Raw genomic sequence first — 14,234 nt, 5'->3', positions numbered from 1 at the left:
TAGATATCCTGTATTTTCATCTTTCAACTCTACATGCCTAACCTTTCCCGTTTGCAATTCTTGCTAGAAGATGCTGATGACAAAGGAGAAAGGAAAGAGGGGAGGGATGGTGGGAGATATACTTTACCTAACTTATGACTTGAAAATGTCCAAATTTAACTTTAATATTTACCTCCACTAATTGACCTCATAATTTCTTTACTGAAATTTTGTATTTTGTTCTCTAAAGCATATATATGTCTCAAAAAAACAGGTCATCCTTTTATGTTACAAAAATGTACCATAGGTCCCAGAAATTCAGAAACCTGGAGCATTGACAAACTATAGAGCTTTATCCCTGCAGAATTAATGTGTGCAACAACAGTTGTTTTTTTAAAATTTCTCTTAAGAGTTAAAGACCAAAAACAAGTGTATAAATTTAATTAAAAGCAAAATCCATTTATTCCAGGGTGCCCTTAAGTAGAGACTACCTCCTCCAGAAATCACTGATTTTGAGAAAATCATTAATTGTGTTCATTTAAGTTATTATACATTATTTATGTTATTGTACATTTATTATTTCCTATATATTCTCAAGTTTGCTTATATCATTTTTTTAGAAATTAAAACTGTATGGAAAAACAGTCAACTATAGAACCACTAGCATAAGCTTGTATTTTAAAATGCTTGGCATGAGAAGGCTGCAAATGAGTGTTCGAACCTGGGGAAGATGGTTTTAAAGGGCTGTAGCAGGAGCGCATGGGCCAAAATCTAACTAGTTTCTGGAAGAGAATCATTGTTCTTGCCTATTAGCAACAATTGCTTCGGCAAGCTGGGGAGGAAGAATTGTAGAGGCAACAAGAACATTTTCTACAGTGGAAAATTCTGTCTTGCGTGGGCTCTCACAACTGAAAAATGTTTAAAATATTTATTAATTCATTTAAAAATAATAATAACCCATTACATGTTAACATAAATAACATTTTCATATGAAAACAATAACTATATTTTCTAAAACAAAATAGAATTTGTGAGGAGAGTGTCATTGTTTTGCACTTGTGCAAAATCACTGTCTGCCTGACCACTCTGGGTTTAGGGAGACCCTCCCTGGGACCACCTACACAGGAAGTCCACCCGTTGCATTTCAAGTAGGAAAAGACCCAGATGTGGGACTGCATGGGACTAATCATCAGGATGATCTTTTGTTGCTCCTGCCTCTATATCATCTCGGTGGGGAAATGGTAGGACTTGCAAGCACAAGGCACCCAGGATTTTGTGAGAATGAACATGCCAGCTTTTCAGGCTCATGAACTTTAGGTGTTGCCTCCATATCTGCTCTGTCGAGGCCAGTCAGATGTATCTATAGGATCCCAAAGTGAAATACCTGGCATTTGCTTTCAATTCCAGGAAAAGCCAGTCAGCATTTTGGTCATATGTAACCAAATCACTGCTTGATATAATTATTTTTTTCTTTTTTTCTGGCACCACAAGTGAACACATTGCAAACTAAATAGCTATTATATATTATAACAAGCATGATCAATAATGGATTGGAAGGTTCTTAACCAGACACTTTACATCAGGGTCAGGCATGCAGACTGCTGCAGGGAAACAGGCAGTGAAGCTGTGCAGAGAAGAGGAGTCAGCACAGGCCCTGGGGCCACTTTTCCTCTCCCCAAGCCCCCATCCCTTCAGCCTCATTCATCCCATGTAGCTGGCTGTTCTCCTCAAAAGTGGGAGTCTTCACTGGCCAGAATTCTGTTCAATAATCTGACAGAAGCTTTGTCACATTATGTTTCCCTGAGGACTTTAAAAATTTTCTCCCAAAATTTGCACTCAGCAAAACTGGGCCATTCTGTGATTACCTCTTGCCCAGGACTTCAAGTTTACTGCTGCCTATTCTTTAACAAAGATCTTGTTAAAAGTCAGTAAGTGAGCCAAAAAAGGTTCCCATTAGGATGCAGATGGCAAAGGTTTAAAAAGAAAAGGTAAAAAAGTGTCCAAAGAAAAATGACATGAAATGGCATGGGATCCAGAACTTCCTCTTTGTACTTTTAAACATAAAAGGTAAATTCAGGGTTTAAAACAAGCCCTAGGCTCCCATGGTTACTCTGCCAAATGTTAAAAGCTTCCTGGTTTTTCAGGCCAATCTCAGAGATATGGGCTCACTTTTGCAACTATAGGAAATGCTCTAAGGTGGGGGAAGGGGCAGAGAAGGAGGCACCTAGTTTTGGAGGACATTGTTCTGGACTTTCATTTTATCCTAGGTGAGATGGCAGCCTCAGAGGGCTTCAAGCCAAGGAATTCCAAGATCTGATTATTACCAGACAAAGGTGGTAGATTCTTTTGCCCATGCACTCAAATGACCAATTCCTGAGAGACCAGGGTTTCAAAGAGAGAATTTATTGCTAGGTTCAGTGAAGCAGGAGAGCAGATAGCCTAGTGACCTAAAAATCTGTCTCCCCAAAGTATAGTAATTCTGATAGTTTTATGGTATTAAAAGATGGGTAGGTTTTAGGATAATAAGCACAATTGCTCCAGATGATGTAATTAGAGGTGATCTAATTACTGAGCTTGCACAGATTGATTACATGCTTAGTCACAGAATGTCTGTAAGAAAATGGTGGCCTTAATATGATGATGGGCATGATTTTTAGTATTATAATGAGGTACAGGTTACTTGTAGGTTAAAGTCTAAGCTACTGCATATGTCAGGGGGGTCCATTTTGGTTAGATGCAGTTTCAGTTATCAAGATAACTTTGGACTTGGGGTAGGTTAATTCTGGGCTGAGCCAAGACCCTTCATTAATAAAACTTTAGGGCTGTCTTTAGTGATCATAAGACTCTAAAGTTAAAAAAAAAAAAATTGATAAAATGGGTACAAGTGAAGGTTAATCACAAGATTTTTACAGTCAAAAGGGCACAAGAGTAAGGCTATACCATCATTTTCAGAGATCAGGGCAGCTGGATTACAGTTCAGAGATTTCAGTTACTTCCCTGTGTCTAATATACATAGAAAGTAAAAAGGAGTATTTATATAATGATTCAGTAATCATAATCATCTTTTAATCCTAACTTCTTGGTTATAACTCCTCCCTCTCATTTGATAATCCTCTCAATCTTGAGGGACATCTGGGCAACAACTCTTCTAATTTCTTCATGCTGAAAAGGGGTGTTGACATTATGAGGCAGAGGAATGAAACTGGTGATTGTTTTTGGAGAGACCGGTACTTCTGGGTTTCAAGGTTTACCTGGCATAGGAACAATCCAGAAGCTTTCAGTCTGAAAAACAAACTTAATAAGTAAAACTGTTACAGAGCCTCGGCTATCCTTTAGGGTTTCCAGGAACACTGTGGTTGGGCCTTGCCAATCTGTGACAGTTTGCAGTATCTGGCTGAAACTTGCCTAAGAGTAACCTCCAGAATGACCTCTCAACTCACATGATGGAGAAAGGATTTTCAAGGGACCACTGTTGACTGCTATGTAGAGACTAGAAGCACAAAGGTAGAAGCAGGGATCTTTCCAAATGTCCCAAACAGGAGATACTTCCAAAAGCCCAAGAATGAGATTATTTGTATCTAGAGTGTCAGTTCTTTTCTTTATCAGTGATTATCACTTCCAGAGGTAACATTTGTAATATTAATTTTTATTGTTATTCCCTGTAATGTACCTTTTTCTTTCTCAATGTTGATTCTTTTGCTAAATCAGCACACTTTTATTTCTCCCATTTTTTTTCTTTAACACCTTTAATATTTAGTCCTGATAATTCTCTACTGTAATATTTTGTAAATTTCTGTTCAGTAACTTCTCAGATTCATTCTAACTGAATGGTTTTTAATAGATATGTTTAACTATATCATATAGTTATTGCATTTACTAGAGCCAACATTTTTCCAAAAACCTAGAGAAGAATTTATTTTCTACTTTAACCTTGAAGACATATTACCAAAAATTAACATATGGATGTCTTCTTAAAGGAAGCCGTCTAGGTTTTCTATTTGCCTCCCCGCTTCTTTCATAAAATACCTTTAGTAAATAAGAGTAAATGAAATAGGTAAAAAGGTTTAGCAAGAAAAATTCAGAAATTAAGTAACATTTCCCTTGTGTACTATTTTGCCTAGTTTATTGACATATCATTAGTCAATTAATAATTTATAGCATTTACTGATCATAAAGCGTATGATATATTCATTACATTCTTATAGATTTTATTTTCTTTAGTTAAAATGAATATTTTGATTCAGTTGCTATTGGAATTGTGTCTATTAATTGAGAAACAGATAAAATTGAGAATAATCTTATCAACTACCTTTAATGGCTTCCCTTTCTTTAATATATGAGTACAAGTATTCTAAACAATCTATTCAATATCATGAACAGTGAAGCAGAATATTGGTTTCTCATGTCTCCCATCTAATAATTCAATTCAGTTGAACACCCTGTAATTTTCAACAAGTACCTCCAATATTAGTTATTTTTAAAACAAATCATTCAATCATACCATCTTGAGGTAAAATACCTTTGAAACAAGATCATAACTCAAGTTCACCCACACCTTTAATTGAACTCACTCTATTGGATACACTAGCTCTCTTCAAACAATATCACAGTGTGAAAACAACATATGGTTTCGAAACAGTGTAAGTGCTTGTTTTTATTACCTATCTGTACAGAACAAACAGTAAACTGAGGGACATGCCAACTTTTGCCGGGATGATTCTTTTCTACTTGGTGTAAGAATGAGTTCTTCATGCACAGGCTCTGTGATATGTTCACCACATTTGCAGTAGGTCAGGGACCCATATTCTTAAACAGAGAATCCTCATTCCCTTCGGCACCTTGGCTTTTCTGGGTTGTTTTTGATGGTGGGTTGGTCCGGTAGAGGGGTCCAGGTGTTCGTTTTGGGTGTGGGAGATCTTGGGGCCGAATTGTATCTCTGCCACGTGCTGGCTGTGGGACTTTGGGCACACCACTCAGAATCCTCGGGGAGATGCAATCCCCCTCACTGGGTTGTTATGAGGTGTAAATGTCTTAATATAATTAAGGCAGCTACAACAGTGCCTGGAATGAACAAATAGTACCTGGCAGTGGTTTTATTAGTAGTAGTTTTATTGAAAAGCTACAAAATGAGGACAGAGAAGGGAGGGTGTTGTGAATCTCTGTCCTTCTTGTCCCTCTTTCTCACACCCTGGGCCTTGTAGTTTTGCTGACCTTATGGATTTACAGTGACCTCAAGCTGCACTGGGATATGTTTTTCCTTCAAAGCATGCAAATACTGTATTTAGAATAGTTTTCTTTTAAAATTACCGATGATCCTTTCAGATAGGAAAAACAATATTAAGGAATTATGAGTAGGGAAAGGGGGTGGGAAGCGATGTGGAGAAGCATTTAGTTTTTATGAGATTATCATTCTCAGATAATTTCCTAAACTCTAGATTACTTCCTAAACTCACGAGGGTTAGAGGGTGAAATAATGTTAAACTTTTGTGAACAGTTTTATAGTAAAAAAGTACTGTCTATTGTCTTCATATCCATTAAGAAAAATAAAATGTGATTGGTGACATTTGAGGAAATGTTGCACTTCAGAATAATCAAGTGTCAAATGAACCTTTATCCTTTTAACGACCCTACAGGGATCTTCGGAACCTAGTGATCGAAATGGTTTTATCCACAGACATGTCAGGTCACTTCCAGCAAATTAAAACTATAAGAAGCAGTTTGCAGCAGCCTGAAGGGTAAGTTACTGTCTTCTGTCATTATGAAGTTCCATGGGCTTGGACTAGGAAATGACTGTAATTGGTTGCTTTGTTCTAGTAATTTGAGCATGTCCTTGGTTTGCCAGGATTGACAGAGCCAAAGCCATGTCCCTGATTCTCCATGCGGCAGATATCAGCCACCCAGCCAAGTACTGGAAACTGCACCACCGGTGGACCATGGCCCTGATGGAGGAGTTTTTCCGACAGGTGCCTCTTTTACACCCTGCGCAAGTATTTTGGGAAATCGTGACTGAACATATTGACATATACCTTCCCTGTGCAGAACCCAGGGCTTGTGGCTTACTAGGCTTCCCATTACAGAAGTTATCAACTGGCTGCAGCACATTCTTGGAGGATTAAGCAGAATTTATTAATTTCTCAGAAAAATATATTAAATAATCCTAGATAGTATGATACGTGTTTAAAGAGAGTCAAGGCTTGGATCTCAGGTGCCACTCCTAGAGCAGAAAGAAAGAATCAGATTAGAGTTGTGATCTGCTGCTTTAAGTGCTACAGCAGAGATAGCAAAAAGCTTTCATCAGAGAAAGGGGAAGGGCAGAACATATAACACTTCTGCATACATCCTGTTAGCCACAATTTATTCATAGCTGCAAGGGATGCTAAGAAGTGTAATTCTTAGCTACTTCAACATGTGCCCACCTAAAAAATTGATTGCTATCTGAGAAAGCAAGCCAGGGTATGGGCGATGGCCAGTAGCCTCTGCCACAAGAATATATTTTTTTCTTTACAGTATCCCATTCAGAGAAGCTCTTCTTTTTTTTTTTCTTTCTGTAGTTTCAGATTTTTGACTTCTCAGTAGTATTCTTTATGCTTAATGTTTTATTATTGATTTTATATCTGTCCTAAAGACATAAACAGCAATTATATTACTATATTTGGATGACTGTGGTTTCTGTCTCCCATTGCAATGGATATGATGTATGGTTTCATTTTTAAATAGGATTGCAAATCCTAAAGCAAGTTACTAAACAGCATCTTCCAAATTCAAATATTTTCATACTAAAGTGTTTTGGAAAACTATTTTAATACCTTTTGTGTTAAAATAATAGATCAAAAGTTAAAATCTGTCAAATTCTAAGGGCTCTACAATGGTCAATTAATAATTATAATTTAATATAATCAATTAATAGCTAGAAAATAGTAAATATAAAGAGACCTTAGAGATTATTAGGACAAGTCTCTTATTTTAGTGATAAAGAAACATGAAGAGATAAAATAACTTTCTCAGGTTAAGAAGAAATCTTAAAATATTTCAAATTTAATGATCATGAAATCACAATGCAGGATGTATTGTGAGATGTAGCTACAACAGTGCTCAGAGGAAATTTGAGGAAATTAGAAAAGAAGAAAAGTATAAAATCAGTGATCTATGTTTCCAACTTAAGAAACTAGGAGAAATTAAGCAAATTAACCCAAAAGCTAGTTGATGGAAGGAGGTAATAGAGACAGAAATCAATGAATTAGGAAAACAATAGCAAAACTAAGACAACAGTTAATTCTATGAAACATTAATAAAATTGATACCCCCTCCGTAGCAGGATCAGAAAGAAAAAAAACACAAATTTTAAATGAGAGAGGGAATATTATTATAGACCCTACATACATCAAAAGGACAATAAATATTAAGCATTACTTAATGCTGATAAATTTGGCATTAGATGAAATTGACAAATTCCTTGACAGACACAAATTCTCAAAACTAAGCGAAAAAAAAAAATGGCAAATCTAAATATCCATACGTCTGTTAAAAATTGAATTTGTAATTTAAACTTTCCCCATGAAGAAAACTCCAGGCTCAGATGGCCTCTCTGGTAAAGTCTCAAACATTTCAGGAAGAAATAATACCAACTTTACACAAGTTCTTTTACAACAGAGACTGGACACAAAGTACTAACAATAAAAGACAAAACTGATAAAGTAATCACAATCAAAATTTAAAACTTCTGCTCTTCCAAAGATGCCACTAAGAAAAGGCAAGCCACAAACTGAGAAAAATATTTGTAATACAAAATCTGACTAAGGACGTGTGCTCAGATTGCATAAAGAATTCCTACAAATCAATAATAAAAAGAAGATCAACCAAATTTGAACACCTCATTAAAGAAAATATGCAAATGAGAAATAAGCACATTAAAGTATGCTCACCATTATTAGTAATCAAAGAAATGCATATTAAAACCGCAATGAGGAATCACTACATACCCACCAGAACGGTTAAAATGGACAAGTCTGACAATATCAGGTTTTATTGAGGACATGGACTAACTGAAACTATCACACATTGTTGGTGGGAGTACAAATCATTACAACCACTCTGGCAACTTGTTGGTCTACTATTTAACAACTAAATTTAAATTTAATATCCCCTCCAATGCAACATTTCCACACCAAGGTATATAACTAAGATAAAGCAGTGCTTATGTCCACCAAATGTCTTATATAGGAGTAGTCATAGCAGTATTACTTACAATAACCCAAAACCAGAAATAGCCCAAATGTCCATCAAAAATAGAAATAGATATATAAATCATGGCATAGTCATACAGAGGAATATCATGTAATTATTTTTAAATGGACTCATTATATAAAACTACAATATTAATAAATCTCAAAAAATGCTGACTATGATTCCATTTATATGAAGTTCAAAACTGGAAAAATTAATCTATGGTGATAGAAATAAGTACAATGTATATCTATAGAGGGTGGAGAATCACTGTAAGGGTTAAGGGAACTTTCTAGAGTGATGGAAATGTTCTTTGTCTTGACTGAGTGTTACACAAGTGTATATGCAATTTGTATACTTAAGATGTATACATAAATTTTATCTCAAATTTAAAAAAGAACGTATCAGATAAAGGGTGCCTCATCAATGACATAAATTAAAAATACCATAAAAAATGACTGAGATAAAAAAAACTCTAATAAATCCAGGAGAATCTTGAAAATTAATATTATACCTCCAAATCATGACATGTATTGTCCCTTTGTTTTACTGAGTTCAAACCAGATAAAAGAATACCTGGCAGAATCATGGAAGTAATGATTCAATGAAATTGAGTGCATATATTTTTGAAGTTCACCACCTTATTCTTGTATTTTCTAGAAAAGTGACTGATGCCAAAAATGAAACTTCCAGGATACAGTGTATTTGAGGGTAGAAGGGAAGTTGCTCTGTAAGGCTCTTCTGTCATTCCCCATGCCTGGTGAACAGTGAGTCAGATATCTAAATATTAGAGGTTACAACACACCTGGCATACAAGGTGATATCTTGGAATAGGTATAGCTGCTTGATACTTGGAATGTTTTTGTGATCTGTATTTTTCAGATTGTGCTACGTAGACTAAAAGGAAATGATTTGGGGTTTTGCTAGGTGGGCAGTGACAAGCATTTCTGTGATCTAAACATGTTTAGAAATGGACAGTCTTTGCTTGAATGACCTTAATGTATACAACACAAAGTTTTAGCCCAAATGCAAGTAAAACATATATGTCATGTTAATATGGGCTGCGATATGATTAAACTAGCTCTGTGGGCACTGCCTCGCCTCTTCAACTATGAAAATCCTCTCAGATTATAATAAACTGGTTTAGAACTTATGTTTTTAATATTGGAATCTTAAACTACAATTATCATTTCTCAGTTTCTGAATTTCTAAAAGTGAATGACTTTGAAATCCCCTTCAGAAATATATACAGCAAAACAGGAAAATGTAGAGTTAAAGGCCAAAATGAGTGTTTGTACTGCCAACAAATATGTTTTAAAAGCGAAACAAGAGGGTAGACTATACTGTGAATGTGATGCCTGCGTGGCCTGAGAAAGCCGTCATGATCTCTCCATGACTTCTCACCCTGCTGGAGCTGGGATTTGAAGCCAGGAATCTGTTTCTCAGGCTCCTTGTGCTTTCAAACTGAACTGCCTCTGCCACACAGGAATCGTCAACTAGCTGGTTGAGAAGTCTGATGGGGACCACGCTGGAATTATGTTGACTGAACCTGAGTGGCAAATTACTGTGACTGCTGCCAAAGACATTCTTGCACTGGGAAATAGCAGGAACTGAAACAGTTGCCTTGAACCCAGTGTTGAAAATGGCAGAACCAACGATCAGCTCTTGATGGCCTGTCTACTTTTGGACAATTACTTGAGAGAGAAATAGATCCTTTCCATTTTGTTTGGCTAACTATATTTTTAGTCTTTGTTAAAACCGTGCTTTAGGGGCGGGGCAAGATGGTGGATTAGTGAGGTGTATGTTTTAGTTACTCCTCCAGGCAAGTAGGTAGAAAGCCAGGAACTGTGTGGACTGGACACCACAGAGCAATCTGACTTTGGGCATACTTCATACAACACTCATGAAAACGTGGAACTGCTGAGATCAGCAAAATCTGTAAGTTTTTGCGGCCAGGGGACCTGTGCCCCTCCCTGCCAGGCTCAGTCCCATGGGAGGCGGGGCTGTCGGCACCGGGAAGGAGAACGGAGAACTGCAGTGGCAGCTCTTATCGGAAACTCATTCTACTGATCCAAACTCCAACCATACATAGACTGAGACCAGACACCAGAGAATCTGAGAGCAGCCAGCCCAGCAGAGAGGAGCCAGGCATAGCAAAAAACAGCAAGACAAACTCAAAAATAAAAGCAGATGTTTTTTGGAGTTCTGGTGAACATAGAAAGGGGAATGGCAGAGCTCAGGCCCTCAGGCTCATTTGCAAAACCCAAAGAAAAACTAATCTCTTTGCCCCCTGGATCTTTTCTTAATAGCCCTAATTGCTTTGTCTCTTAGCATTTCAATAATGCATTAGATCTGTGAGGAGGGCCCCCCCCTTTTTTTTTTTAATCTTTTTTTCATTTTCTAAAACAATTACCCTAAGAAGCCCAATACAGAAAGCCTAAAAGACTTGCAATTTGGGCAGGTCAAGACAAGAGCAGAACTGAGAGCTCTGAGACAAAAGGCAATAATCCAGTGGCTGAGAAAATTCACTAAACACCACAACTTCCCGAGAAAAGGGGGGCTCCTCTCACAGCCATCATCCTGGTGGACAGGAAACACTCCTGCCCGTCACCAGCTCCATAGCCCAGAGCTGCCCCAGACAACTGAATGTGACGGAAGTGCTTACAGTAACACGCATACACCACAAAACTGGGCATGGACATTAGCCTTCCCTGCACCCTCAGCTGGTTGTCCCAGACTTGTGAAGGTGGAGCAGTGGGAATTAACAAGCCCGATTCAGACGTCATTTCAGCAGACCGGGAGCCTCCCTACAAAGACTGGCAGCCCAGAACCACCCTGGGGGGAAGGCACTCACCTGTGACATAGCACAGTCATCCCTCAACAGAGGACCAGGGGGTGCAAGGCCTGGAAGAGGGACCCACTCACAAGTCTTAGGGGCCATAGGCCAATACCAAGGACTTGTGGGTCAGTGGCACAGACAAACTGTGGCAAGACTGAACTGAAGAATTAGACTATTGCAGCAGCTTTAAAACTCCAGGAACACCAGGGATATTTGGTTGTTAGAGCCGCCCCCCTCCCTGCCTGCCCAGACACACGCCCCTTTAAAAAGGGCGGGCAACACCAACTACACACCCAAGCTTGGTACACCAACTGGACTCCACAAGACTTACTCCCCCACTCACCACAGAGGCAAAGCAGGGGAGAACTGGCTTGAGGGGAACAGGTGGCTCGCGGACGCCACCTGCTGGTTAGTCACAGAAAGTGTACTCCACGAAGCTGTAGACCTGACAAATTAGAGATAAGGATTTCAATTGGTCGACAAATCCTAAAAGAACCCTACCAAGTTAAGCAAATGCCAAGAGGCCAAAAACAACAGAAAATTTTAAAGCATATGAAAAAACCAGACGATGTGGATAACCCAAGCCCAAGCACCCAAATCAAAAGATCAGAAGAAATACAGTACTTAGAGCAACTAATTAAAGAACTAAAGATGAACGATGAGACCATGGCACGGGATATAAAGGACATCAAGAAGAGCATGGAACAGGATATAAAGGACATCAAGAAGACCCTAGAAGAGCATAAAGAAGAAATTGCAAGACTAAATAAAAAAATAGATGATCTTATGGAAATTAAAGAAACTGTTGACCAAATTAAAAAGATTCTGGATACTCATACTACAAAACTAGAGGAAGTTGAACAACGAATCAGTGACCTGGAAGATGACAGAACGGAAAATGAAAGCGCAAAAGAAAGAATGGGGAAAAAAATCGAAAAAATCGAAATGGACCTCAGGGATATGAGAGATAGTATAAAATGTCCAAATATAAGACTCATTGGTGTTCCAGAAGGAGAAAAAAAGGGTAAAGGTCTAGGAAGAGTATTCAAAGAAATTGTTGGGGAAAACTTCCCAAACCTTCTAAACACCATAAATACACAAATCATAAATGCCCAGCGAACTCCAAATAGAATAAATCCAAATAAACCCACTCCGAGACATATTCTGATCACGCTGTCAAATACGGAAGAGAAGGAGCAAGTTCTGAAAGCAGCAAGAGAAAAGCAATTCACCACATACAAAGGAAAAAGCATAAGACTAAGTAGTGACTACTCAGCAGCCACCATGGAGGCAAGAAGGCAGTGGCACGATATATTTAAAATTCGGAGTGAGAAAAATTTCCAACCAAGAATACTTTATCCAGCAAAGCTCTCCCTCAAATTTGAGGGAGAGCTTAAATTTTTCACAGACAAACAAATGCTGAGAGAATTTGCTAACAAGAGACCTGCCCTACTGGGGATACTAAAGGGAGCCCTACAGACAGAGAAACAAAGAAAGGAGAGAGAGACATGGAAAAAGGTTCAGTACTAAAGAGATTTGGTATGGGTTCATTAAAGGATATTAATAGAGAGAGGGAAAAATATATATGACAAACATAAACCAAAGGATAAGATGGCTGATTCAAGAAATGCCTTCACGGTTATAACATTGAATGTAAATGGATTAAACTCACCAATTAAAAGATATAGATTTCCAGAATGGATAAAAAAAAAATGAACCATCAATATGCTGCATACAAGAGACTCATCTTAGATGCAGGGACACAAAGAAATTGAAAGTGAAAGGATGGAAAAAAATATTTCATGCCAGCTACAGCCAAAAGAAAGCAGGTGTAGCAATATTAATCTCAGATAAAATAGACTTTAAATGCAGGGATGTTTTGAGAGACAAAGAAGGTCACTACATACTAATAAAAGGGGCAATTCAACAAGAAGAAATAACAATCATAAATGTTTATGCGCCCAATCAAGGTGCCACAAAATACATGAGAGAAATACTGGCAAAACTAAAGGAAGCAATTGATGTTTCCACAATAATTGTGGGAGACTTCAACACATCACTGTCTCCTATAGATAGATCAACCAGACAGAAGACCAATAAGGAAACTGAAAACCTAAACAATCTGATAAATGAATTGGATTTAACAGACATATATAGAACATTGCATCCCAAATCACCAGGATACACATACTTCTCTAGTGCTCACGGGACTTTTTCCAGAATAGATCATATGCTGGGACATAAAACAAGCCTCAATAAATTTAAAAAGAGTGAAATTATTCAAAGCACATTCTCTGACCACAATGGAATACAATTAGAAGTCAATAACCCTAAGAGACTTAGAAAATTCACAAATACCTGGAGGTTAAACAGCACACTCCTAAACAATCAGTGGGTTAAAGAAGACATAGTAAGAGAAATTGCTAAATATATGGAGACGAATGAAAATGAGAACACAACATACCAAAACCTATGGGATGCAGCAAAAGCGGTACTGAGGGGGAAATTTATAGCACTAAATGCATATATTAAAAAGGAAGAAAGAGCCAAAGTCAAAGAACTAATGGATCAACTGAAAAAGCTAGAAAATGAACAGCAAACCAATCCTAAACCAAGTAGAAGAAAAGAAATAACAAGGATTAAAGCAGAAGTAAATGACATAGAGAACAAAAAAACAATAGAGAGGATAAATAACACCAAAAGTTGGTTCTTTGAGAAGATCAACAAGATTGACAAGCCCCTAGCTAGACTGACAAAATCAAAAAGAGAGAAGACCCATATAAACAAAATAATGAATGAGAAAGGTGACATAACTGCAGATCCCGAGGAAATTAAAAAAATTATAAGAGGGTACTATGAACAACTGTATGGCAACAAACTGGATAATGTAGAGGAAATGGACAATTTCCTGGAAACATGGGAACAACCTAGACTGACCAGAGAAGAAACAGAAGACCTCAACCAACCAATCACTATCAAAGAGATCCAATCGGTCATCAAAAATCTTCCCACAAATAAATGCCCAGGGCCAGATGGCTTCACAGGAGAATTCTACCAAACTTTCCAAAAAGAATTGATACCAATCTTACTTACACTCTTTCAAAACATTGAAGAAAATGAAACACTACCTAACTCATTTTACGAAGCTAACATCAATCTAATACCAAAACCAGGCAATGATGCTACAAAAAAG

General features: G+C 37.6%; 1 protein-coding gene across 2 annotated transcripts in view; it reads left to right on the top strand.

Moving 5' to 3' along the window:
- The window catches only part of PDE1A (phosphodiesterase 1A), a 460,100-nt gene that overhangs the window by 393,309 nt on the left and 52,557 nt on the right, over window positions 1-14,234 (top strand). For both annotated transcript variants that reach the window (XM_037849350.1, XM_037849349.1), the window contains exons 9-10: window positions 5,613-5,714; window positions 5,822-5,942. In XM_037849350.1, coding sequence (XP_037705278.1) covers window positions 5,613-5,714; window positions 5,822-5,942 — 223 coding nt within the window. The remainder of the gene's footprint in view (window positions 1-5,612; window positions 5,715-5,821; window positions 5,943-14,234) is intronic.

This window comes from Choloepus didactylus, chromosome 9, assembly GCF_015220235.1.
Source record: "Choloepus didactylus isolate mChoDid1 chromosome 9, mChoDid1.pri, whole genome shotgun sequence".
In the NCBI taxonomy this organism is placed as follows: Eukaryota; Metazoa; Chordata; class Mammalia; order Pilosa; family Megalonychidae; genus Choloepus; species Choloepus didactylus.
This window is presented reverse-complemented; position numbering and strand designations above follow the sequence as displayed.